Source organism: Perognathus longimembris, chromosome 17 (assembly GCF_023159225.1).
Source record: "Perognathus longimembris pacificus isolate PPM17 chromosome 17, ASM2315922v1, whole genome shotgun sequence".
Taxonomy (NCBI): Eukaryota; Metazoa; Chordata; class Mammalia; order Rodentia; family Heteromyidae; genus Perognathus; species Perognathus longimembris.
In genome coordinates, this window is record NC_063177.1 from 36414720 (window position 1) to 36439362 (window position 24643).

The 24643-nt window shown below is 55.0% G+C and overlaps 1 protein-coding gene across 1 annotated transcript in view; it reads right to left on the reverse strand.

Moving 5' to 3' along the window:
- Positions 1 to 467: 467 nt before the first annotated feature.
- Positions 468 to 24643, reverse strand: part of Srcin1 (SRC kinase signaling inhibitor 1) — a 73503-nt gene continuing 49327 nt past the window's right edge. Inside the window, 12 exon segments of the mRNA XM_048365532.1 lie at positions 468 to 1271; positions 7260 to 7406; positions 8303 to 8854; positions 11421 to 11543; positions 12944 to 13096; positions 13427 to 13581; positions 14966 to 15022; positions 15025 to 15199; positions 16286 to 16532; positions 16864 to 17011; positions 17166 to 17296; positions 23533 to 23708. Coding sequence (XP_048221489.1) covers positions 1137 to 1271; positions 7260 to 7406; positions 8303 to 8854; positions 11421 to 11543; positions 12944 to 13096; positions 13427 to 13581; positions 14966 to 15022; positions 15025 to 15199; positions 16286 to 16532; positions 16864 to 17011; positions 17166 to 17296; positions 23533 to 23708 — 2199 coding nt within the window. The 3' untranslated portion in view covers positions 468 to 1136.

Genomic DNA, 24643 nt, shown 5'->3' on the forward strand with positions numbered 1-24643 from the left:
GCTCTCGCCCTACAAGGGGCTTCTGCAAGGGAGGGCACTTGGCCTGCTGCTCAGGCTTTGGGGACCCTCAGACATCTCACCAGTGATCACCGGATCCCCACAGGTCTCACCCTCGAATGGCAAGGAGGACAGCTGAAGGTCAAGCCTCCCCCAGCTGTGAGGCCCAGGCAGAGCTTCTCCTCACTGCACCCCACCATTTCCCTCCGTGGGTCCGTCCCCATTTCCCTCACCACCACACCCTCCAAATCTACTTCTCTAGGCCCTTCAACCTAGCCCACCCCACCCCCATTAAATAAGTTAATGGCATTTAAAGTGCTAAATTAGGAAACTAAAATGCCCCTCCCTGTGCGTGCTGCCCGGGTGGCGGGATGTCTGTCTGCAGGGCACAGGAACTCCTCCCTCCCATAGCACCGGCCCAGCAGCCAGCTCCTCCCCAGGGACCTAGCCCCTGGCCTCTCGGGCAAGTCCTACAGTCCTGGCTGTCTTTCGGGCCCCCTGGGGCTGGTGAGGAAAGGGGTGGAGTAGCAGCAGCGTTCACTGTCTCTTCTGAGGCTGGACGGGGAGTGGGGCACCTCCAGGGCCAGGGTTTTTCTCGTCCCACGGTCCAGCCTGGTGCTGGGGTTGGTCCAATGTCCAGCGCTCCTCCAGGAAGGGACGCAGTAAGGGGAGGAGTCTCTTGCTGCTCCAAGTCTCCGTGGCTCAGAGTTTGTTCCGGGTATTCTTGGGAAATTAGGGGGGGGGGGAAGGCAGGAGGGGGCGGGAGGAGAGGGGAACTTCAGGATGGACTTGGGAGGAAGAAGGTGAAAGAGAAGAGGGAGAAAGGATGACAGGACGCGGGCCAAGGACAGGCCGCTTGGAACAGGGGGAAGTCAAGGGAAGGCGGTGTGTTTGGTTTTCACTTGTACTCTTTTGCTTTTAAAGTTGTTGTTTGTTTTTTTTAAAGGAGATAATTTAAAGTGATTCATTTTAAAAACCAAAAACACCAATGGGGGGATGGATACAGAGGTCAGAGGAGGGCCACGCGCGCGCGCGGCAACCCTTGCAGAGTGAGGTGGAGTGGAGAGGGAGGGAGGAAGGAAGGGAGTGATGGCAGGCGTGAGGGAGGGCACAGGCTGGGATGGAGGTGGGAGGGGCTTCTAGAAGGAGATGGAAGAATTCCTTGCCCCAAAGGAAGTCAATACAGGGATGGAGGTTCTGGAACCCGAGGGCTTTTCTGAGACTGGGCTCGAGGTCTCATTCGACCCGCTCATCTCTTTAGATGGTTTAGTGGCCTGGAACAAAAACAGGGGCAGGGGTCAGAGAGAGCACAGGAGAGCCTGGGCGCCGGCTCCCCGCTGAAGTTTTGAAAAATGGATAAACCTCCATAAATCCGAGAGAGAATTAACTGCAAAAGCGAGAAACCTGCGGGGCATCGGGAGGGAGAGAGAGCGGTCCCCTGAACTGGGGAGATGGGGCACCGGGCAGGGACAGACAGGAAGTGGGGGAGGGGCGTGGGGTTTGGATCAAAGGGTCTAAAACCAGAGTGGGGGGGGCGGTCACCCACGGTTACTGATAGGGAAGAGAGAAGGCAGAAGAGAGACACCGAGAAGCACGGGAGAGACCCGGCCCAGGACAGGCAGAGGGGGACAAGGTGGGGTAGAGGGTGGGGAGGGGGAAGGGAGAAGAACGAAAGGTTAGCTGGGACAGGGAGGCATCTGGAGCCAGAAGCAGAGGGGTCAGCAGCCCAGCCCAGCCATCGGGGAACATCCAGGCCTCAGCTGGGGGGCCACTGGGAGAGACAGGAATGAGCCTGTCTCCCCAGGCACCCCAAAAAGCCCCAGCTGGGAATCTGGGGGAGAAGGCACTTGTGATACCCAGCCTCCCCTCAAGGTGCAAAAGACCCCATGGCAGCAGTGTCCCCCAACTCTCAGCACCCAGATGGGTAGCAGGGAGGCCACTCCCCAGGGCATAAGCTGTGCTCCCTGGCTGGCTCTGAGCTCCAGAACTTTCTGCTCACCTTCCTCCCCACCTCCCAGAGACTCCCTGGGTCTGTGCTGGTCTTGGAGGGCTGCTCTCTGAGGCAGTGCTCTCCAAAGCCTGGGCATCACCTCCAAGGAGCAACGTGTGGCATGTGTCACAGAGGCAGGCTCCAGCTTCCCTTCCGGAATCTTCTCAGATGTGAGCTGGGGAATGCGCATTTTGAGCAGGGGACCTAGGTGAGTCTGTTACACATTTGACTTTGGGAATCCCTGGGTTCGGGCAAAACAAACCAGGCTGAATTCTCAGGGTAACTATGCACCGTGTAGCCTTGTGTGACAACTGGATAGCCTTGACTTCAAAAAAAGAAAAAAAAAAAGGCAGTGTGACATGTCTCAAATCCTAGCCCTTAGGAGGCTGAGGCAGAAGCGTTGAGAGTTTGAGGCCAGCCTGAGCTACAAGGCTAGACCTGTCTCAAAAAAGCAAGCAAGCAAGCAAGCAGAGACTGAAAGCCTGGCAAGTAGCCCATACCTGTGACTCTAGCTACTTAGGAGGCTGAAAGCTGAAGATTGTGGTTCAAGGCCAGGTGGGGCAGGAAAGTCTGTGAGATTCTTACCTCCAGTTAGCCACAAAAAAAAAAAAAAAAAAAAAAAAAAAAAAGGTAGAAGTGAAACTGTGACTCAAGTGGTAGAGCACAAGCCTTGAGTGAAAAAGCTAAGGGACATCACCCAGGCCCTGAGTTCAAGCTTTGGTACTAGCAGACACACACACACACACACACACACACACACACACACACACACACACACACGGCTGAAAATAGAGTTGTGTGGCATATGACCAGACAGCTCTCTGTGGCTAGCTCTACACAGACTCTCCCAGGTGTCCCGCTCAAGTTTCAAGCAAGCCCTGCCTTCCGCTGTAGGGGCAGCAGGTCTTTGCTGGCCTGCCTGCTAGAGAGCCACTCTGTTGCTGGGGGATCACCAGCTCTTCTTCCCCGGGGGCATGAATGGCCTACAGGATGACAAGCCAAGTTTTATGACACTGCCATTTACAAGGGACAGGACATTCCCCCTTTATGGAAGTCAAGGCAAGATTGTAGGTCTTCTAGTCTGCCCCCCAACCCCCACCTGGCTGCTCCTCCTTTACTCAGGGTTCCTAGGCCACAACCTCAGGACCAGCAGGTCTGTCTCTCCCAAGCCTCCAGTACCTGAGCTAGAGACATATTCAACCCAGCAGCCCAGCAGCCCAGAAGCCCCCACCACCCATCCCATCCCAGGGGCCACTTACCCACCCTCCCCCACTCCAGCCTTCCCTGCAGGGAGTCCTTTCTCCCAGAACCCCATGGGAGGAGAGCACACCTACTGTCTCCTACCCGTGTCCCTTCAACCCCACCATGTCCACAAGCACGATGCTGGTTTCCTCCCGGATAGCCTCTTTGTTCTGAACCAGCCTTTCTAGTCAAAAGCTTTTGCTCTTCCCTTTGGTGTCTTTTTAGCACCTTGGTCTATTATAAGCTTTGATGTTTGGAACACCTGACTTCAAACTGTTGCCACCGCTGGCCGCAGGGCCCTTCCTTCCCTGTGTCCAGCATTCACAGGTTTCTGTGGCTGCCTCCAGGGTCCCTCTTCAGAGACCACTCTTGATTGCTCTGTGGCTCCTTTGTGAGGTCCTCATGGCCATCTTCCCTCCCCGGAGACTCTGATCTCAGGTCTATCCAAAACTCAAGGTTGTCAAGCTGGGGATGCAGGCCCCACCCTTCCCATGCTCCCATCCTGTTCCCCTCAAGTGTCTGGGCCACTGCCAGGGCCTCCCAGAGACCAGCAAGAGCAGGAAGCTGTGCTGTGGGACTTCCCCTAAGTAGGCAACTGCTCCACTCATCCCTGGGTGCCTTGACATCCCATTTGTCCCTTCACACTCTAGGTGGGACCCTCATATGTGTGGGACGAGACAGTGTGGTCTGTAGAACTCTTACTGTTAATGCAAGAAGGGTGTCCATATCAAGCTGTGTGTGTGTGTGTGTGTGTGTGTGCGCGTGCATGTGTGTGTACCTGTGCACGCATGCATGCATACACATGCCTGCCAGTATTGAGGCTTGAATCAGCATCTAGGCCCTGTCCCTTAGCTTTCTTTGTTCAAGGCTGACCTTCTACCACTAGAGCCATAGCTCCGGTTCTGGCTTTTTTCTGGTTAATTGGAGATAAGAGTTTCATGGACTTTCCTGCCCAGGTTGTCTTTGAACCACGATTCTCAGGTCTCAGCCTCCTGAGTAGCTAGGATTGCAGGCGTGAGCCACTGGTGCCTGGTTACTCCAAACTTTTTTTTTTTGCCAGTCCTGGGCCTTCAACTCAGGGCCTGAGCACTGTCCCTGGCTTCTTTTTGTTCAAGGCTAGCACTCTGCCACTTGAGTCACAGTGCCACTTCTGGTCATTTTCTGTATATGTGGTGCTGGGGAATCGAACCCAGGGCTTCATGTATACAAGGCAAGCACTCTTGCCACTAGGCTATATCCCCAGCCCCCCTGTACATGCTCTTCCTCCCATTTCTTTTTCTATCTTTTAATTTTTTCAGCCGTGAAGCTTGAACTCAGGGCCAGGGCGCTGTCCCTGAGCTCTTTTTGTTCAAAGCTAGCACTCTACCACTTTGAGCCACAGTACCACTTCTGGTTTTTCTGGTGGTTAATTGGAGATGAGTGTCATAGACTTTCATGCCCAGAGCTGGCTTTGAACAGCGATCCTCAGATATCAGCCTCCTAAGTTACTAGGATTACAGGTATAAGCCACCAGCACCTGGCTCTTCCCTGTTTCTTTCTTTCTTTTTTTTTTTTTTTTTTTTGTCAGTCCTGGGCCTTGGACTCAGGGCCTGAGCACTGTCCCTGGCTTCCTTTTGCTCAAGGCTAGCACTCTACCACTTGAGCCACAGCGCCACTTCTGGCCTTTCCTATATATGTGGTGCTGGGGAATTGAACCCAGAGCTTCATGTATACGAGGTGAGCACTCTTGCCACTAGGCCATATCCCCATATCCCCAGCCCCTTCCCCGTTTCTTATTTCTCTCCATCTCATCATTGTGGAAGACGGCTTTGACCACCAAGCAGGAACACCTGGCGAATGCATAGTCCATCAGCTCAGTGAGGACATGTGACTCTTCCCTGCGTAGCTTTTCAAAGCTCTTCCCCATGCCACTGGGACCTGGGATCTCAGAACCTGCTTCATGTTTTTGTCCCCTTGTACAGAGAGAGAAAGAAAGCCTGCAGAAAACAGAGGACCAGGGCCAAGATCACAGCGTGGGCTGGTGGGGACCAGGCATGGGAGTGACTGGAGCACAACAGTGTCGGGAGGAAGGGTCCCAGGAGGCCCAGCAAGGGAACCAACAGAACTGACAGGGAAGGATCCTGGCCAACAGGGAAGGGATTCCAGCTGGGAGCAGAAGGGATGGAGTTTTAGAAAGAAGAAATCTTCTAAATACGTTCTTCTAGCATAGGGCGAGTGACAGAGGTAAGTACAGAGGAGAGCACTTTGCCTCCCTAGGCATGAGGGTCTGGGAGGACCCCAGGGGTAGGCAGTGCTTCTCAAGGGGCCAGCAAAGAGGCAGTCACAGGCTGGGAGGTGTGTGGTGCCTAGATACCCAAGGACCCTGAAGACCTAGCGGTGGGGGCAGTGACCCCCAGCACAGAGACTTGGGTGGGCAGAGCAGAGCGCGAGGGAAGCCTGATCCCCAGGAAGAGGAGGGTGTGGTGGGAGGAGACAGGGCCAAGGCACCTGAGAATGGAGAAAGGAAGGAGTGGGTAGCAGAGAAATGCCCAGAAAGGAAGCAGCAGAAGGGCTAACATGAGGGGCGATAGGAGTGGGAAGGACACCAGGTCAAGGAGGGAGGCCCAGCCAGAAGGGACTGAGGAACCTGGGGAAGAGCAGCCTAGAGGGAGGCACCTGATCCATAAGGCAAGATAAAACATCTGGCAACAGGTGAAGAGGTGGCACTCCGGGGCACGGAGGAGACAGGATGGGTAACAGTGGGGTGTAACTACAGGCAGTGCATGTGTGTACTTGGGGGAGGCCTGTGAGATGGTCCTGATTTGTGTCCTGTTTCCTGGCCTCTGTCTCTCCATCTATCCAATGGGCACAATAAGATACCTGAGTCGTAGGGGCTGGGGATATGGCCTAGTGGCAAGAGTGCCTGCCTCAGATACACGAGGCCCTAGGTTCGATTCCCCAGCACCACATATACAGAAAACTGCCAGAAGCGGTGCTGTGGCTCAAGCGGCAGAGTGCTAGCCTTGAGCGAGAAGAAGCCAGGGACAGTGCTCAGGCCCTGAGTCCAAGGCCCAGGACTGGCCAAAAAAAAAAAAAAAAGAGAAAGATACCTGAGTCGTGAGAAAGGAAACAGCAAGCATACATGCCGGACACGAGTGAACACCCTAGAATGTCAGCTGCTCTTCTGGATAGAGAGGACGGGCAAGCCTGGTCAGGACACTCATCTGGGGCCATGAGGAGGAAGGTGGGGGCTGGTGAGGAAAGGTTAGGGGGAGGGATGGCTGGAAGGTCCGCAGGCTGACCTCGTACCTGCATGGCAGTGGCTTTGGGCTGTCTGAGTGCCACTCCTGGCTCTGATGCCATTTTACGGGCCCTTGTGGAAAGTCCCTTTCCTGTTCTGAGCTGTCCCCTCATCTGCAAAGGAGGCCACTCTATGCAACTATGCAACTCATGCACTCATGCAACTCTAACCTCCTGCCTCTGTGCCTAGGACCTGCTGGAAGTCAGAGCATCTGGACAGAGCAAGGCCCTCCTTGACACCAGAATGGGTGTCCTCCTGACACCCTGGGGCTGCTCACCCAGTGCTTGGCAGATCTTTCCACATCCAGACCTGACCACACAGCACACTACAGGCCATGAACACCCAAGGGTGAGGGTGCAGGGTCGTTGTGCCCCTCCAGTGCCCTGTTGACCTGTTCTTGACTGAGGCCAAATGTCCTCCCCTCAGTGCCACCCCAGTGGTGAACCAGTAGCAAAACTGGGGGACCAAAGAGCGGGTAGGACCAGCGCATGGGGAGGGAGGAGGAGGCAAGCGAGGTGGGCAGGAAGGTGAGGCACCTGGGACTGCTCTCACCCCCAGTAGCAAGTGACGTGTCACCAGGGCACAGGGTTTCCCAGTCCTGGAGCAGAGGACTCCTAGGGTAGCCAGATGCAAGGTCTGAGGACGGGAGGGAGGTGGGAGCCAGTTCTGCCTGGCAGGGACAGGAAGAGTGACTCGAAGCAGAGGCTCAGAACACACGGAGGGAGCACACACCCCCACCCCTGCCCTCACCTGCTGCTGGGCCTGGATCCTCATGTACTCCGCCCTCTGCTTGCTGTGCTTGCCTTTGTCAGGGCTGCCCACCTGGCTCTGCGTCGCCTTCAGCCGAGAGGCCCCGGGAGTCACCACCTTCATGGGTGGCACGCTGCCGCCGCCACTCTGCAGAAAGAGAAAGGGTTGTGGTGGCGGCGTCTCACGTGGCACCTGCAGCAGAGGGGTCTCTGAGACTGAGATACCCTCCGTGAGACTCCCAGAGGCCCTCCCCTGGCTCCACAACACGCTCAGCCCCACACTGCCTTCCGGGGCCTCTGTGGTGGCGTCCTTGAGTGGCCCAGAGGCAGCTGGTGCCCTTCTGGGGAGGTGATGGCCCCTAGCACCGTGTCTGCTCTGGGCGAGGGACACACCACAATGGTCCCAGAGGCGCAGGGTTAGGCAGGGGAGTGCTCTGGTGTGCGCGTTCGTGCGCACATGTGTGTTTCTAGGATTGAACCTAAGACCGTGTACATGGTAATTCTCGGCTACATTCTCAGCTTTTGCTTTTTTTGGCGGGGGTGGGGGGGTGTAGGGATTCTCTAAGAACAGACAGAGCCAGGTCGGCAACCTCAGGCCCTGTAATGGAGGGGAAGGGGAAGTCATCCCAAAGGTGGGCAAGCCTGGCCCCCTTGGCCAGGCCCGCCCAGAGGTGCTCTGGGAACCCAAAAGTGCAAGCAGAGAAATGACAGAGACAGAGAGAACTGGAGACAGGAGTGGGGAGCGTGAAGTGGACGAGGGGGGTAGATCTTTATTCGCTGGGATACAGATACAGAGTAGAGAGGGGGAGGTCCTTCCGGTGCCTTGCCGAGGCTGAGAGGGCTGAGTCCTGGGCAGGCTAGCTTCCCAGCCTCCCCAGGCTCAACCACATGCCCCTGCCCGGCAGTGGGCTTCCAGGAGGCGGTGGGCCGAGAGAAGGGTGGGAAGGGAGCTGCTGTGGGACCCCAGCAGCCCCCAGCCCCTCCACTCTGAAGGGCCAGACACTGGAGCAGGAAGACAGCGGAAGACTGAGGGGAGGCATCCACCTGGGGCCTGGGGGGCGGGGGCAGGGTGCTTCCAGGGTGCCTCGTGGTGGGGGCAGTGCCCATCTCCTTCAGGGTGGCTTCCAGCTCCCAGAGCGTCTCCTCTAGACTGTCCATCCTCGGCAGGGTGGAGCCTCGTACTGAGCAGCCAGGGCCGGCTGCAGGCTGCTCCTCAGGGCAGGTTTGGCTAGCTCGCCTGGACTCCTTGGGAGTCTCTTCTGGATGCTTCTCAGGAACAGTGGGTCCCCAAGGACAGGGGGCTCTGGCTCCTACATCTTCTGAGCTTTGGCCTCCTATGGCCAGGTTCTTCAGAGTTTCCCCTTGCTCCTTGGGCATCAGGCTGTTCTTGGGCCAGGGAGCCTCAGCCACCTGCCCAGGCAGGGCCTGTGGACCATTCCAGGCCCTCCTACTGCCAGTCAGAGTACGGGGTCTTGGCATGGGCGCCATCCTGGGACCTGGCTTCTCAAAGCTGGCCTCGGGTGGGGAAGAAATGCTGGGGGGACACTCTGTCAAGATGATCTGTGGGACACAGAATGCCCGGGGACCCGGGGCAGCCTGGAGGAAGAAGAAACGTGAGGAAGAATGGGATCCCAACAAGCTACAGCCCTAGTTGAGATGGGAAGTTTGAAATGGGTAAGGCTAGACCCTGGCTCTCCCAGATGGGGGACACTGAGCAGGGGAAGGGTAACAGCTGCTACCCAGGCCACTGGAGGCACAGCCTACTTCCAGGTAGACACCAGTTTACCAGGAAGCTCAGGTATATATACATATACATATATATATACACATACATATGTATATGTTATATTATATGTATATACTGTATTGTATATAATATGGGCACATACAATATATATTATATATAATAAGGGTATATATAATATATGTTATATATTCATTCCTCGTTGCCCAGGCTGAACCTGGAGGCAAGTCCCAGGGCTCATCCAGTCTTCCTTCCCCTCTGCAGTAGAGTAGGGCTGGGGGTGAATTTAGCCAATTCACGTGGGAATGTGCAGAGCAGAGTGCCCGGCATGTGGTGAGCTAATGGCAGCTATGTGCTGAATTGAACGGAATGATCCAGACCTTCCCAGGGCATAGGGCAAATGTCAGCCCCAGCCTGGGAGGGTAAAGCCATCATCCCCATCTCCAGCCAGAGGCTCTGGTCCCTCCCGCCCTTGTAAATGCTTCCGAATGGGGCTTCACAGTAGAGGGTGGGGCTCATCCTTGGCCGGTCCTCTTCTGGACACCCTTGGGTGCCTGCTCCCGTGTAAGCATCCACTCTGACCCTGACTGGGGTCCACAGAGGACCCCAAGGAGCTCCCAGTCTGAGTGAGTCATGGCCCAGTTCTAAGCATCTACCAGACTCTATCTCATGTACACCCTCCTCTTCATGCTTATAGACACCCCTGAAAGGAGCCCCTCACGGCCCCCACCTCACAGGGGAGGGATGTTGGGTGTGTCACCCACTGTCACAGACCCTCAGTTAGTGGCAGGGCCAGGACTTGAACCCAGACAGCCTGACTCCAAGTCCAGTGCTCTTTCCACTAAAAGGAGCTGTGTAGGGACGTGTGGGGAAACAAAGACCTCAACCACCCCTCCCAAGGCCACCCCCTAGCCCTGCAGCTGCTTACCTGGAAGTGGGGGGGCTGCAGGCAGGCAGAGAAGTCCCTACTTGCCCGGCTCCACTGTCCGATGGCACTCAGGATGCAGAGGGACAGCCAGGCCCAAAAGGTTAGGGAAAGGGCCTTGTCCATCAGACCCCCCCCTAGGGGCAGGTCCCCAGAACTGGAGAGCAGCAGAGCTGGCACTGAGGGGACACAGCCACCCAGGAGGGGCCCCTCCCATACTGCTCAGCCCCTGATGGCTCCTCAGACTGCTCTGGGCCATGCCCAGCCCAGCACATAGCATTGCCCAGGGTCTGATGTCTGTCTGCTGCCCCGCCAGGAGACCAAAGTACCACCAAGGCCTCAAGCCAGGCCAGAATTCAGGTGGCTGCCATCAGGAATCCACTGAGCACCAGAAAGAACCACACAAAGCAGGTGAAGGGGTGTGTGACTAGGACGCTGCCGCTTCTTGGGGCAGAAACTCTCCTGCCCCCACCTGGGCAGGCAGAGGGAGCGGCCCCATCCCTCCCCCGTCACTTCCCCAGTCACAGTCCACCCCCAAATTCCCAAGAAAGATAAGTGGAGTAGGAAAATAGCAAAGGACTGAAGTTAGAGAAAAGGAAGAACTTCCCAATGCTGAAAGACAGAACCAGCAGCGAAGGAAGTAGCATGGGTGTCTTCCATCCCAAGTTCCCCAACCAAAGGGGACATGGGACAGGGGAAGACTGTAGGGGAGCTATCTTGCTCCCACAATGCAAGGCATAGATTCTAGTGGGAAAAGCGGACCGCCTCCCCCGGCACAAGCAGCGGAGTAGGGCATGAGAGAGGAAACGAAGCAAGGACTCCAGACTTTTTTTGTTTTTTGTTTTTGCTTTTCCTAGTCCTGGGGCTGGAACTCAGGGCCTGAGCACTGTCCCTGAGATCTTTTGCTCAAGGCTAGCACTCTACCACTTGAACCACAGCTCCACTTCTGGCTTTTTGGTGGTTAATGGGAGATAAGAGTCTCACAGATTTTTTTCTTTGACCAGGCTGGCTTCGAACCTTGATCCTCAAATCTCAGCCTTCTGAGTAGCTAGGATTGTAGGTGTGAGCCACCAGCACCATGCCAGACAAAGTATTTTGAGTTGGACCCTGTCATCTTCTCAGATCCGAAGTACACTCTTGACCCAAGACAACTTTCAGGCTTTGGGTCAGAATCTAAACCCATGCTGCCAGCCAGGACAAAACACTCGGGCCACTGCCAGCCAGACTGGGAACCACGCCTGTAACAGAAGGAGGACTCAAAGGGTCACCGCACACCCAGGCTGCTGGACTCTCTGGGGAAGACCCACCTAGGGGGCCACAGGAAGGCTGAGCTGTGTGCGGCCCTTGGTGTGGGGGAGGGGAGCCCACGTGTGGGAAGCAGGGGCAGTGGTGTGAGGCGTGTTAGCAGGTTAGCGTGAGAGGTGCAGACAGGAAGCTGTGGAGGCACAGGCAGAGAGGAAGCTGTGAGAGGTGGGGGGGTGCAGCCCCGTTACCTTCCGTATGGGGCCTGGGGCTGAGCCCCCGGGGGCCCCCAGATCCTGAGGGGACAGCAAGATGGGGATCGGCTGACGGCGGGGCGTAGGGGGGAGGGAGGACACTGAGCTTCTCTCAAACACCTGGGGAGCAGAAGGTGGGGCAGGTTTGGAGGAGGGGGCTCCAGGGAAGATGAGGGTGCCGGTTGATGGCACAGGTACCCATGGGGAGGGTAGCCTGGGATGGCATGGGCCCCCAGCCTCACCCCTTAACCCATCGCCATAGCAGCCAGCAGGCTCCACCCTTCATTTTCTCTCTTCTTTCAGTGGTCCCTAAGGCTTCAGGGCTCCAGGCATTGGGGCAGAGGGGCTGGGGGCTGGGCGTTAGAGTGCAGTGGCTTGCAGCTTTGGAGAGCCACAGGGTCCTTGGACAATGGAAATCTCAAGCACTGTATGTTCAGAATACTCAGGCGATGGTCTCAGCGCATTAGCTGTACTCGAACATATGATCTCAGAATATGCGGGCGTGACGGGCTGGGAATATGGCCTGGTGGCAAGAGCGCTTGCCTCCTACACATGAAGCTCTCGGTTTGATTCCCCAGCACCACATATATGGAAAACGGCCAGAAGGGGCGCTGTGGCTCAGGTGGCAGAGTGCTAGCCTTGAGCAAAAAGAAGCCAAGGACAGTGCTCAGGCCCTGAGTCCAAGGCCCAGGACTGGCCAAAAAAAAAAAAAGAATATGTGGGCGTGGAGCTTCCACAGTAAGTACAGTGGGTCTTGGGGGTGCTCAAGTGAATCTCAGAGACTACCATAAAAAAAAAACCTAAAACCTCCAAAGAGGGGCCCAGGAAGATTCTCCCAAGTGCTAGAATTACAGGCGTGTGCCACCACACCTGGCTCAGGGAGGGACTTTCAACACTTTTATCCTTTTTATCAGTGTTGGTCCTAGGGTTTGGGAGGGAGATGTCCCTGAGCTTTTTTGCTCAAAGGTAGTGCTCTACTAATTGAGCCACAGCTCCACTTCCAGCTTTTTGGCGATTAATTGGAGATAAGAATCTCACAGACTTTCCCTGCCTGGGCTGGCTCCAAACAGTGATCCTCACATCTCAGCCTCCCGAGTAGCTAGGATGACAGGCCTGAGTCACCAGCCCCCAGCTTTGACCCCTCTATTTTACAGTGAAGAAACGTGGACACGAAGAATGGATCGCAGGGGCTGGGGATATGGCCTAGTGGCAAGAGAGCTTGCCTCGTATACATGGTTCGATTCCCCAGCACCACATACACAGAAAATGACCAGAAGTGGCGCTGTGGCTCAAGTGGCAGAGTGCTAGCCTTGAGCAAAAGGAAGCCAGGGACAGTGCTCAGGCCCTGAGTCCAAGGCCCAGGACTGGCCAAAAAAAAAAAAAAAAAGAATGGCTTGCAGGCTTAGCACCACGGCCTGCCCTGGTCCTGCTGCCTCACCCTGGAGCCAGTCTGGCAGGGAAGTGGGCCTGGCTGAGGCCGGGGGGGGGGGGGGGGCGGGAGGGGCACACCTCTAACCCACCTCCAGCTCAGCAATGATGCGGTCCTCATCGTCCTCGTCCTTGATGGCCGAAGCCATGATGGGTGGTGTGGACGCAGGGCGGGCCACCTCAGACACAGCCCGGCGCAGCTTCACCTGGGGTTTCTGCACCTCCAACTCCTCAGACTCAGCTTTCTGCAAGATCCAGGTGCTCCATCAAGAGCAGGCTCCAGCATCAGCTTATCTCCAAGGCCCCAGACCATCTCCCACCTACCCCGGCTCAGCACCTGCTACTTCCTCCATCTTCACCCAAGTGCCCCCACCAGGCGGGGCTGTTGGGGAGAATGAACGCAAATCCACACTCTTGGGATCTACCACGATCGATCTTGGGATCTACTGGCCTCTACCTCTTTCTCTCCCACTATCTCTGAGAGAGGACCCCTCCCACCCTGAGGGTTTCCAGGGGTCATCGCAGGCTTCTCCCTCACTCAAACCCCTGGGATTCCCACCGGCTTGGAGTGGCACCTTGATGAAGGCTGAGTCTTTCTTGCTGGTGACCACCACCTCTCCCGTGCGCGTGGTGGTCAGGCCATGGGAGGAAGGAAAGCTCCGGCGGGGAGGGGGTGGCGGGGGTGATTTGGAGGGCTTCTCTGTGCGGTATCGGGGCACCGTCAGTTCATCTGCAGGCAGTCAAGAGGCTAGGGTCAGAGGGCCTCCCCAGTCGTGCAGTTTCAGCCCTGCATCTGACTGCAAGGGTTTGATAAACCTCGTTCCCTTCTCCAGGGAGGACTGAGAGGATAGAGGAAGGCTCAAGGGAAAGGACACAGGGCTTCCTGGCTGCCTTCTCCATTTGCTTCTCCATACCATCTAGCTCTACACTGCATCTGAGAGCTTGTGAAACTAAACCAGTGCTGCTAAACCAGCACTTCAACAGCTCCGTGGTGAGTCACGCACTCAGTCAGCTTTGGGAAGCACAGTGCCCATCCATCTTCTTGCCCCTCAGCTCCTGCCAGGCTCGGTGGCCCCACCCACCAGCATCCCCCTCAGCCCACCCCCCCTCCCCAGACCTGTCTCCAGGGCAAGCTGCTGAAAGGTCACTTCCATCATCACATTCCCCTGCCTTCGATCCTCCAGTGGCTCCCCATCACCCCAGACTAGACCAGGCTCCCTAGACCAGCACTTCCTCTTCATCCCTGCCAACCTCTAGCCTCTGCTCTGCTTGTCACTGCCAGGGTGGACCCTGGTCAGGCAAACATGAATCTCGGGGGCCCTCCCCAGGCTGTGCCCACTCTCTGACTAATTAGGGGTGTCTGCTCCTCTACAACCCCCACCCTTGGCCACTAGGGCTTCCTGAAGGACTGTACAGGCATGGGGCCGCTGGGTTCATTCTGAATCACACACTAGGAATGGGGGGAGGGGATTATTTAACCATTAGGAGTGGAAATGTCCTGACTGTACAGTGGGAATTGTGGCTGAGTAAGTGATTGACAGCTGCCTCCTGGGGCTGTGGTGAAATTAGAAGAAGGCATTTGGACAGTTCCCATCAGAGTCATAAGCGCTTGCAAACACACACATGAATATTATGCCTGCTAAATCCTAAGCCCCTCCACAGCAGGCCTTGACTTTCTTTCTCCCCAGCATCTTGCACACCGTAGGGATTTTCACACAATGTGTTGCTGGATTGAATAAATGAATGAACTAGGACTTCCCTGTCTGCTCAGATTCTGCCTCCCCACAGTCTTTTTCAGGCGTAGGAGCCAAGAACCAGGGTCAGCACCGGTCACCACAGCACACGTTCTCAGGGTAGCCTGGTACCGGCCTGAGTGTATCCACCCTCCCTGTGTGGCTCTCAGGACAGGGGAAGAGCCTCAGTGGAGTCCAGCTTACTCTCCTTTTGAGTCCTGATCTCCTTCAGTAGCTGGGGATTGGCTGCTGATGGCCAGTGCCCCCTCCTGTGGCAGCCTGGCTTTCATAGTGCTCACATCCCAATACCTCCCCAGTGACCAAGAACCCTGAGGATGGGGGTCCCCAACTCTGGGCTCCTCACTAGCCCTTCTGCTTTACCTGAGCCCCTCCTTCCACTGGGCTCCGTCCGCGGGGCTGCCTTCTGGCCGTGGGGCACCTTGGGGGCTTGTGGTCCGGAGTGGGGGCGGGGCCCGGGTGGGCCTTGCTGGCACAGTCCAGGTCAGGGATGGCCTTGAGCAGCTCAGCCTGTGTCTCCTCCAGCAGTCGATTGATGTCCTTGGCGCTGTACTGGGTCAAAGCTGCCCGCTTCTCCTCCCAGTCTCGCTCCGCAGCCTTGACAGTCAGGAGGGGCTGAGGGTCAGGACTCCTACCTGTGCTCCTCCTGAGCTCTAGGGCTCAGCCACTTCCCCCAGCTACACATGAAGGGATGGACAGGGAACCCCAGCAGGCTCTGGGCCTTTCTACGTGGGGATGATACACTCGCCCCCATGGGTCTGGGATGCCATCTTGATTAGTCCTGTTTCTGGACGTTCTAATCTCTTTCTGACTCATGGACCATGTCTCCTATTCACTTTGGGGTGTTTTTTTTTTTTGGCAGTACTAGGTTTTGAACTTGTGGCCTCATGCTTGCTAAGCAGGCACTCTTACCACTGAGCCACATCTCTAGCTGATTTTTTTTTTCCTGAATATTTTTCAAATAGATTCTCACTTCCTGCCAGTGCCTAGGTGCAGTCCTCCATGTTAGCTCTGCTGGCAACTGGGATAACAAGCATGGGCCACGGGGTCCAGCTCTTCATTAAGAAGGAGTCCCACACTGGGTGCCAGTGGCTCACACCTGTCATCCTAGCTACCCAGGAGGCTGAGATTTAAGGATCTCAGTTCAAAGCCAGCCTAGGCAGAGAAGTCTGTGAGATTCTTATCTCCATTTAACCACCAGAGAACCAGAAGTAGAACTGTGGCTCAAAGTGGTAGAGCAGTAGTCTTGCGAGAAAAAGCTCAGGGACAGCAGCTCGGGCCCTGAGTTCCATGACTGGGGGTGGGGGTGGGGGCGGGGAGGAGTCTCACAAATTCTTTTTTTTTTCCCTTCCCAGATTGCCTTGAACTGGAATCCCAACAATCTCAGCCTCCTAAGTAGCCTGGATAACTGGTACGAGCACAGAGCTTAAGGGCAAGCTGTGCTCACAGGCGCCCGCGTGTTTTCTCTGTTAGCATGAGCCAACACCACACCGCTCTGTTTACTAGAGCATTCTCTCTAGGATTCATGTTACCTCATTTTGCTTCTTAGACTTTCATTAGAGAACTGATTACTCCTCCCTTCCCCCCACCCTCCAAATGATGCTGTTTTGGCACTTGTCACTACAGGGTCATGGCAACAACTTGAGAACATAGCTCGTACCCCTCACCCCCAGGCCCCAGCACCTCAACAGCCACGGCCTTGTCCATGCTTCTCTTGCTGGGGGTGTCCAGGCCTTTGGTGGGGTTGCCGCTCTTAGGGGTGAGAGGGGCTCCTTCGACTGGCCCGGTCAGCTCATGGAGGTTCAGTGGGGGGCTGGGGGGTGGCATTTCAAAGTCCAAGCCCTTGTTGAAGTCTGTCTCCGCAGCCACCTTCTTGGGGGACTGACTGAGGAGGTTGTTGGGGGGTGGCCACACACCCTCGTCCACTTGCCTGGGGTTGGAAGAGTTTGGAGCAGCTGTGAGGCTCAGGTGAGGGGTGGTGGCCCCTCGGAGGAAGTTGGGCTCTCCTCACAGGACAGCCAAGGGATCTTGCAGGGGAGATATGGGGAGGCCTGGAGAGGAGGAGAGGGCAAGCCACACCTGCAGCGGTCAGGGGTCTCAGGCCAGAGTTAAAGTGCCTACCCAGTGGCACATCAGGGACCTTGGGGGGAAGTCAGTATAAAGGGCCAACCATCCCTATGGATCTGGACACAGTGTGTGACCCTCCCCCTCCGCCCCCCCCCCCACCGGCACAGGAAATCAGAAGTCAGGACGAGAATGACCTGCGGATCTGGGCCAACGTGTCTGTGACCCCACGGCAGCGCTTGAGGAGCCCGTCCAGCCGCTGTGGCTCCTCCTTCAGGAATTTCACCGCCTCCACCTCGACACGCAGCACTACCCGCATCTTGCTCTGCAAACCTGGGAAATGAGCTGAGGGGACAGGAAGGGGTAAGCTGGGAAGGAGGGAGGGAAGGAGGGAGGGAAGGGAGCAAGCAGGAAGGACTGGGGAGCTGGGGACGTTGCTAGAATCATAGCAGGGACTTTCCCACTGGCTCGGGGGCCACTGTCACCAACACAAGCTCACCCTTAAGCTCTGTCAGCGTTTCTCCGAGCTGCTTCAGCACCAGGGCCTTCTCCTCCAGCTCGGGGCCGGGTACCAGCCGGTGGTTGTGAGTTATGTCCCTCTGGATCTTCTCCACTGACTTCTCCAAGTCACTGCAGCCACAGAGAGACCCTCTCAGCCCCTCTGGCCCCAGCCCAGCCCCCTGAAATTGGGCAGCTGGAAAGAAATCAAGCCACTAGTCAGATCAAAATTGAAAGCAATCTACCAGGCCACATGCCCAAGTGAAACCAGAAATGCTAAACCTCATAGACAAGCCCCCCCAAAGAGCTTCTTAGAGGTGTCCCCAGCCACAGTGGAGAGACACTGATCTTTAGCTATCTCGGCCCAAATCTCCCTCGCTGTAACTTGCAGCCTTTGACTCTCATTTGGTCAGGATAGGAGCAGAGAGCCTGGCAGCCTTTCCGAGGGCCCCAGGCAGCTTCGTGTGCCTGGGAGGGACCCTGTCTGGGAGACACTCCTGGGCTAACAACCTACATTTAGCTGCCAGGTTCTCCGCTGCCTCCTTGGCAGGAGATTTGTGGGCTGCAAAGGTTTTCAGCTGGTTTATATGAAGCTTGTGCCACTTAAGACTCTATAACTTTCTATAATGTAAACCAGACCACATCATCAGCCCTTGCATTGAACCCTAAATGAATTCATCATCTCCAGTGTAGCTGAGACAGGGATGTGGATAAGGGTTGAAAACGAGGCTCTAGAGTCAGCAAGATACAAACTCCAATCCCAGCTCTTCCTTCCCAGCAGAGAGATCTTGGGCAATTACCTAATCTCTGAGCCTCAATCCTCTCACTCAAGAAATGGGGATGCTAAGTATTCCTCCCTTGTGGGTCACTATGAGGATTAAATGAGCTCATGCAGATGAGCTGGTCCCTGGGAGCTGCTAATTTTCCCTCCAGCAGCAGCTCGCTACCTGGCTTACTTCTTTTTAAACCATTCAGACCTTCTCTGGGGTCCAGTATGTGCTGTCCACTCTGTCTTTTTTTTTTTTTTTTTTGGTTGGTCACGGGGCTTGAACTCAGGGCCTGGGCACTGTCCTTAACTCTTTTGCTCAAAGCTAGCACTACCACATTGAGCCACAGATCTACTTCCAGTTTTCTGGTGGCTAACTGAAAATAAGAGTCTCACAGACTTTCCTGTCTGGGCTAGCTTTGAACCATGATCCTCAGATCTCAGCCTCCTGAGTAGCTAGGATTACAGGTATGAGCCGCCAGCACCCGGCTCTCTGTCCTTCATGACACCATGTTCTCTGCCTAGAACTTTCCATACATGTATATACACACACACACACACACACAAACACACACTTACTTCTACTCATGCTCAGATTGCAATGGGAAACTCTCCTCCAGTCCTTCCATTTGGGAATTGGTGTGCTTCTTGCAACCCCCACCCTGCAAACTCCTCATGCTCCTGTTTGCTGGGTTGTGCAACCTTCTGGACCTCCAGCCCCAGGCAGACAAGAGCTGTCCTCCAGATTCATCTCTGATTCCCGGTACCTGGCACAGCTCCTGGTGTAGAGTGGCTGCTTAGTAACTAATTGCAGCGTGAGTAAAGAAGTCAAAGGAAGAATTGCCACGGGGTGGTCATCTCAATTCTGTACTTAAGTGGCTGACATCCTTGACCCACATGCACAACTTCACATGCATTCCTGTCAAATCCCATCTGCTGGATTTCCGCTCAACAATCCAGGTGCAAACAACTTTTGAATCTGTCCTATCACCCGAGAGCTTTGCTTGCCTTAAAGCTCTGTGTCATCAGCAAATCTCATTGGCAGGCCAGAGACATCTTCATCCAAATAGCAGGTGAAAAGACAGAGCAGGGCGAAATCTTGGGACCAGGCATTACCACATAAAGACCTATAGTGTATGAAGGGTTTACTGTGTGCCCTGTGTAATAGTCACCCTTGATACTCATTACCTTCTTTTTAACTTCAAAACTAACCCTGGAGGTAGACACAGTCAATACTCCTTTGTACATGAACAAGCAGTGGTTACAACACTGGACTACATTTCCCAGGTTCCCTTGCAGTTAGAAGTAATCATTCAGCAGAGGCTTACTCAATGGATGAGTATAAGGGGTAGATGCTGCTTCCAGATCTTGCCCTTGAGAGCTTCCTCACACCCTTACCCTCTGGTTAAGAAATCATGACATGGGGGCTGGGATTGGTGGCTTCATGGTAGAGTGCTTGTGCCTAGCATGCATGAGGCCCTGGGTTTGATTCCTCAGTGCCACATAAACAAACAAAAAGCCATTAAATTGGGGCTGGGAATATGGCCTAGTGGCAAGAGTGCTTGCCTTGAATACATGAAGCCTTGGGTTCGATTCCCCAGCACCACATATACAGAAAATGGCCAGAAGTGGCGCTGTGGCTCAAGTGGCAGAGTGCTAGCCTTGAGAAAAAAAGAAGCCAGGGACAGTGCTCAGGCCCTGAGTTCAAGGCCCAGGACTGGCAAAAAAAAAAAAAAAGCCATTAAATTAAAAATATTTTTTAAAAGAAATCATGACCTGATGAGTGATCTTGAGAGGGACTTACTGAAGAGACCATCAGCTTGGGTCCATGAAAGACAGCCACCCTGATAACCCACCCTAAATTAAACTGTTTCTTGACAAAGAAGAGTATGTCTAAGCTGGGTGCTGGTGGCCCATGCCTGTAATCCTAGCTACTTAGGAGGCTGAGATCTGAGGATCAAGGTTCACAGCCAGCCAGGGCAGGACTCCTTGAGACTCCTGTCTCCAATTAACCACCAGAAAACCAGAAATGGAGCTGAGGCTCAAGTGGAAGAGTGCTAGCCTTCAGCTAAAGAGCTCAGGGACAGCGCCCAGGCCCAGAGTTCAAGCCCTACGACTGACAAAGAAGAAGATTATGTCTATTATTTTTTATCTATCATACAATTTCAGAGCTTATTATAGCAGTTGCTCTAATTTAAGGATACTCTACATGAGACTTAGGCATGATTTTTTTAAATGGTCTAGGAAGACTTAGACATTAACAAGTCTAAAGTACAACCGTACTCTGTGGCCATGTAGCAAGTATGTCTCCCATGAGCCGCTGTGTTCTGGTCCTGCTGTATCTTGCTTCCACAATGGCCAGACATCAGCCACCTGCTCACCTGCTGGCCTACTCAGCCCTTGCTCCACCACACAGGAAAGAACAACTCCCTCCTGCTGTGTTCCAGACACCTGACAACCCCAGGCTGGGGCCACCTTTGTCAAATAGTCACTCCCAAGCATCATTCTGAGGGAGAAGTCCTCCCTCATTTAAGGGAAGACTCCAGTGAACCTTCAAGGGGAAATAACATTGAACCCCAAGTGGTGTGCATATGAGCAACCACAAAGAGGTAGGAAAGTGGCATGGAGTGTGGGGAGAAGGCAAGGACCACAAAGAAGGGATCAGCCCTATACCACCTCCAGACTCCAGGAGCACCTAGGTTTTCTGATCATCCGATCTGCTAATGTTTTAGAGCTTCTAACTTGGGTAGGACAAGCCTGAAATCCTAGCGATTTAGGGGGCACAAATTGGAGAGATGACCAGCTGGGCAAAGAGATGTTGGAGAGATTCCATCACAGCCAATGGCTGGGCCCAGTAGTGAGTATATTACCCCTGCTACAGCAGAAGCACTGTAATTGGGCACAGTGATATACACACCTGTCATCCCCAGCAACACTAGAAAGCACAAAGAGGAGGAACACAGCTCAGGCAGGTGTAGGCATAAAGCGAGAGCCTTCCTTGTAAATAACCAATGTAAGCCAGGCACTAGTGGCCCACGCCTGTAATCCTAGCTACTCAGGAGGCTGAGGATCTGAGGATCAAGGTTCAAAGGCAGCCTTGTCAGAAAAGTCTGTGAGACTCTTATCTACACTAAATTACCACAAAAGCCAGAAGTAGAGCTATGGCTCAAGTGATAGAATGCTAGCCTTGAGCAAAAGAAGCTCAGAGATAATGCCCAAGCCCTGAGTTCAAGACCCAGGACCAGCATACTCCTCCACCCCCACAAACCAATGTCAAAAAGTGCTGGAAGCATGATGCCCTGGGTTCAATCCCCAGCACTAAAAACAATAAAACAGCAGCGTCTAGACTTTCCATATACATATTTAGTCCTGGCAGAGTCAAGATGACAGGGTCAGGACAGAGCCAGCTAAATAATTTCCAGGGCCAAATGCAAAAGGAGAATTTTGACCCTAATTCAAAAATGACTCAGAATTTCAAGAGGATAGCTGAGCATTAAACAAAGCACAGGGCCCTTCTGAGCTCACAGTCCTGTGTACGCCCCCAGAGATGGCACACCTCCAAAACCAGTCCTTGGTTAGCAAAAGGCAGACTCCAGGAACCAATGGGACTTAGCCAGCAGAGGCAGGCCCCCCAAAAGGAAATGCCCAGACAAGACCCAAGTGTTTGGCTAGACGGACAGTTGAGCGGGCCAAGTGGAAAGACTGTCAGCAAGATGCCAGGAAAAGAGGAAGGGGCACCATAAAACAAAGCAAGAGCAAGTAGGTAGGGGCTTGCAGCCAGAGCAGGGGTCAGCACAGGTGTACAGTCCATGCCTGGGGCAGCTATGGGAGGTAGGCAGAGAGGACCTTCAAGGCCAGACCAGCTCTACCCTCACAAAAAAGAAACAAGTCCACTCCAGGATGGATAAGCCTGTTAGAAGCAGCTGTTTGGGTTTTTGGATCCCTCAAGTGAGCAATCTGAGTAATGGGCTTGATAAAAGATGGGGATGGGAAGCCGCTATGTTCCTAGAGAACTGAGGCCCCCAGGAAGCCAGGGACCAGACACTCCTAATAACCAGAATATAAATCTGCCTTTTATCTCTTCCACTTCTGTGCTTTGAGATTTCTTTGAATTTCCCTTTAATGTCTCAGTAAAGTTCCTTTTGAAAATTCTGACCAGCGTCTCTGTGCCAAATGGAAAAGGACAAGGAAAGGACAAAGAAGATGGATAAATGGAATCCCCCCGGGGGGTGGGGGTGGGGAGGGGATGGAGGCTGCTGGTCTACTTGGAGATCTGGCTGCAGCTGTGGCTAAGTTATCCCACCGTGAGTGATAAGCACGGCTACTTGTGGGTGTTTTCCATGCCAAAGATGGGCCCTGACTCCACCTCAGCCGCACGATGCCACGGGACTCCTTGCTTGGCACCTTTGACAGGCCTAAGGACCACCAGGCTGTCTGGGCCCCAGGCTCCTTCTCAAGATAGAACTTAGTAAAGGAAATCTAGCTCCTGTGAGCAGCTCTCCTGACTCCCTGAGTCTCCAGCCAGCCCTGACTGCCCCTTAGTACAACCCAACCTCTCTCTGGAAAGAACTGCAAAAATCTTAGTACTGGACACAAACAAGGACACGGAGGTAGAGAGGCAGATGGGAACAGCCCTGATTTCACAGCCTCTTGGTGCTAGAGCTGGAGCCCAGGCCTTCCAGTGCTCTGTCATGGTGCAGGGGGTACCATAGGAAGGAGCAGAGTCTGGGTCTGAGAAGGGGAAGCTGTAGTGGAGCAGGACTGCTTAGACCCTGAATGGACAGTGAAGAACGGCTTCTCCCTTCATAGTTACTAGACAATTGATTTGCGGCCAAGCAGCCTTTTGCTAAATTTGGACCACAGACTGTCTTCTGTTAACCCTTCCATGTCTGAGCCTTCAGGATGGGGTGATCGCTATCCTCCCTCTGAGAGCTCTAGAACCCACTTTTGGCTGTACTAAGGAGGGAGGTGGGTTTTCCTTGGCTATACCTGATCTCAGAGATCAGGGAAAGGAAAGTGGTAGCAAGGGTGGCTGGTCAGTCAGCACCAGGCTGGGGGGGGGGGGGAGCAGGTGAGATAGCAACATCCTGGCATTCCACTTGGGTACACAGATCACAGGCCAGAAGGAGAGTAAACAGAGGGCAGTCAGGCAGCTGGCCACAGGACAGGGAAGCTGCAGGCCGAAGGAAGCAAGACCATAGTAAAGACAGGGACCAAGCCAGGAAGAAAGGGAGAGAGAAAGAAAGGGAGGGAGGAAAAGAAGGAGGGAAGGAGGGAGGGAGGGAAGGAGGAAGGGAGGGAGGGAGGAGGAAGGAAGGAAGGAAGGAAGGAAGGAAGGAAGGAAGGAAGGAAGGAAGGAAGGAAGGAAGGAAGGAAGGAAGGAAGGAAGGAAGGAAGGAAGGAAGGGAGGAAAAGAAATCAGGACTGATGCCAGATAGACGGTCAAAGGTTTGTGGGTCACTGAGAAAAACAGGTCACAGAGCAGGAAGAAATCAGGCTTCGGAACAGGCCAAGGCCGCCTGGGGTTCCGGAGGAAACCAGGTTGTGGGGTCACCTGGGTGGTGGTGCCCCGCCCTCCCTCCGCGGCCGGGCCCAGTCTCACTTGAGCTGCTGGGTGATGAGCTCCTCGTCGTTGAGGTAGCGCAGCCGCTCCTCCTCCACCAGGGTGCGCTGCCGCTGCAGCGGGTCCTCCTGCCGCCGGGCCGCCTCCGATACGCGCATGCTCAGCTCCGCCTCGGTGCGCTTTAGCAGCGCGCGCACCGACTCCTGGTTCTGCAGCTGCGGGGGGCGGGGGGGGGGGGTAAAGGAGGGTGGTTGGACGAGTGGACCCGCGTGGGGCCGAGAGAGGTGCACCGTCGGGGAAGGGCGGGCGGAAGGCATTGCTAAGCGGGTGAGGCTCCCCCAGCCAAGGCGTGGCACGATGGGGGTGGGGAGGGGTTGAGGCAGTGGGCCGAATTTGGGGGGCGGGAAGGGGGGGGGTGGGAAACAAAGGCTGTAGAGCGCCATGGGCACCGTGGAGCATGGAGCGGGCAGGGTTTTCTGCGTGGCTGTGGGCCTGAGCAGCAGCAAGGGGCAGAAGGCAGAGTTAAACTCTGGAAAGGTATCCAAACCGGAGGAGAATGGGAAGGAAATGGGGCCCGGGAAGGGAGTGACCCTACCTAGGGCCTAGTGGGCAGTGTGGTCGCTTGTTGTAGCTTCAAGAAGCCTTGAAGGGGGATTATCCTGGAATAAAGGACTCGAACCCTGGGGGAGTTTTCGAGACTGGGGCACAGAGACCAAGGATGGGACCCTGTCCCAAGAACGGTGGGGACGGATAAGCGAGAGTTTACCAGTGGCCAGATGGTAACTCTGCCCCCTCCTCAGCCTGTCTCTGCTCATTATCGTCACCTGATGGGCCCTTGGCCCCTCTGGGGGAGGGGCACAGCAATGCCAAGTTCCTGATGGGAGGCACCATCTGCCAGGCTGGGCGGGGCAGACTGTCAGGGCTCAGGTAGGAGGAGGGAGGGGGCCTTGGGGAAAAAGGGCCAGAGGAACTGGGTCAGGGGAACTGGAACTGCCCTGCGAGACAAACAGGATGAGGGGTGTCTGGGGGCTCCAGGAGGGCAGTGGAAAGAAGCAGAGCTGGAGAGTAGGGCCTGAGCGAGGGAGCAGAGTTTTAACTAGGAACCCTGAGAGAAATAAAGAGGACAAAGGCAGTGCAGAGAGAGGTCTGT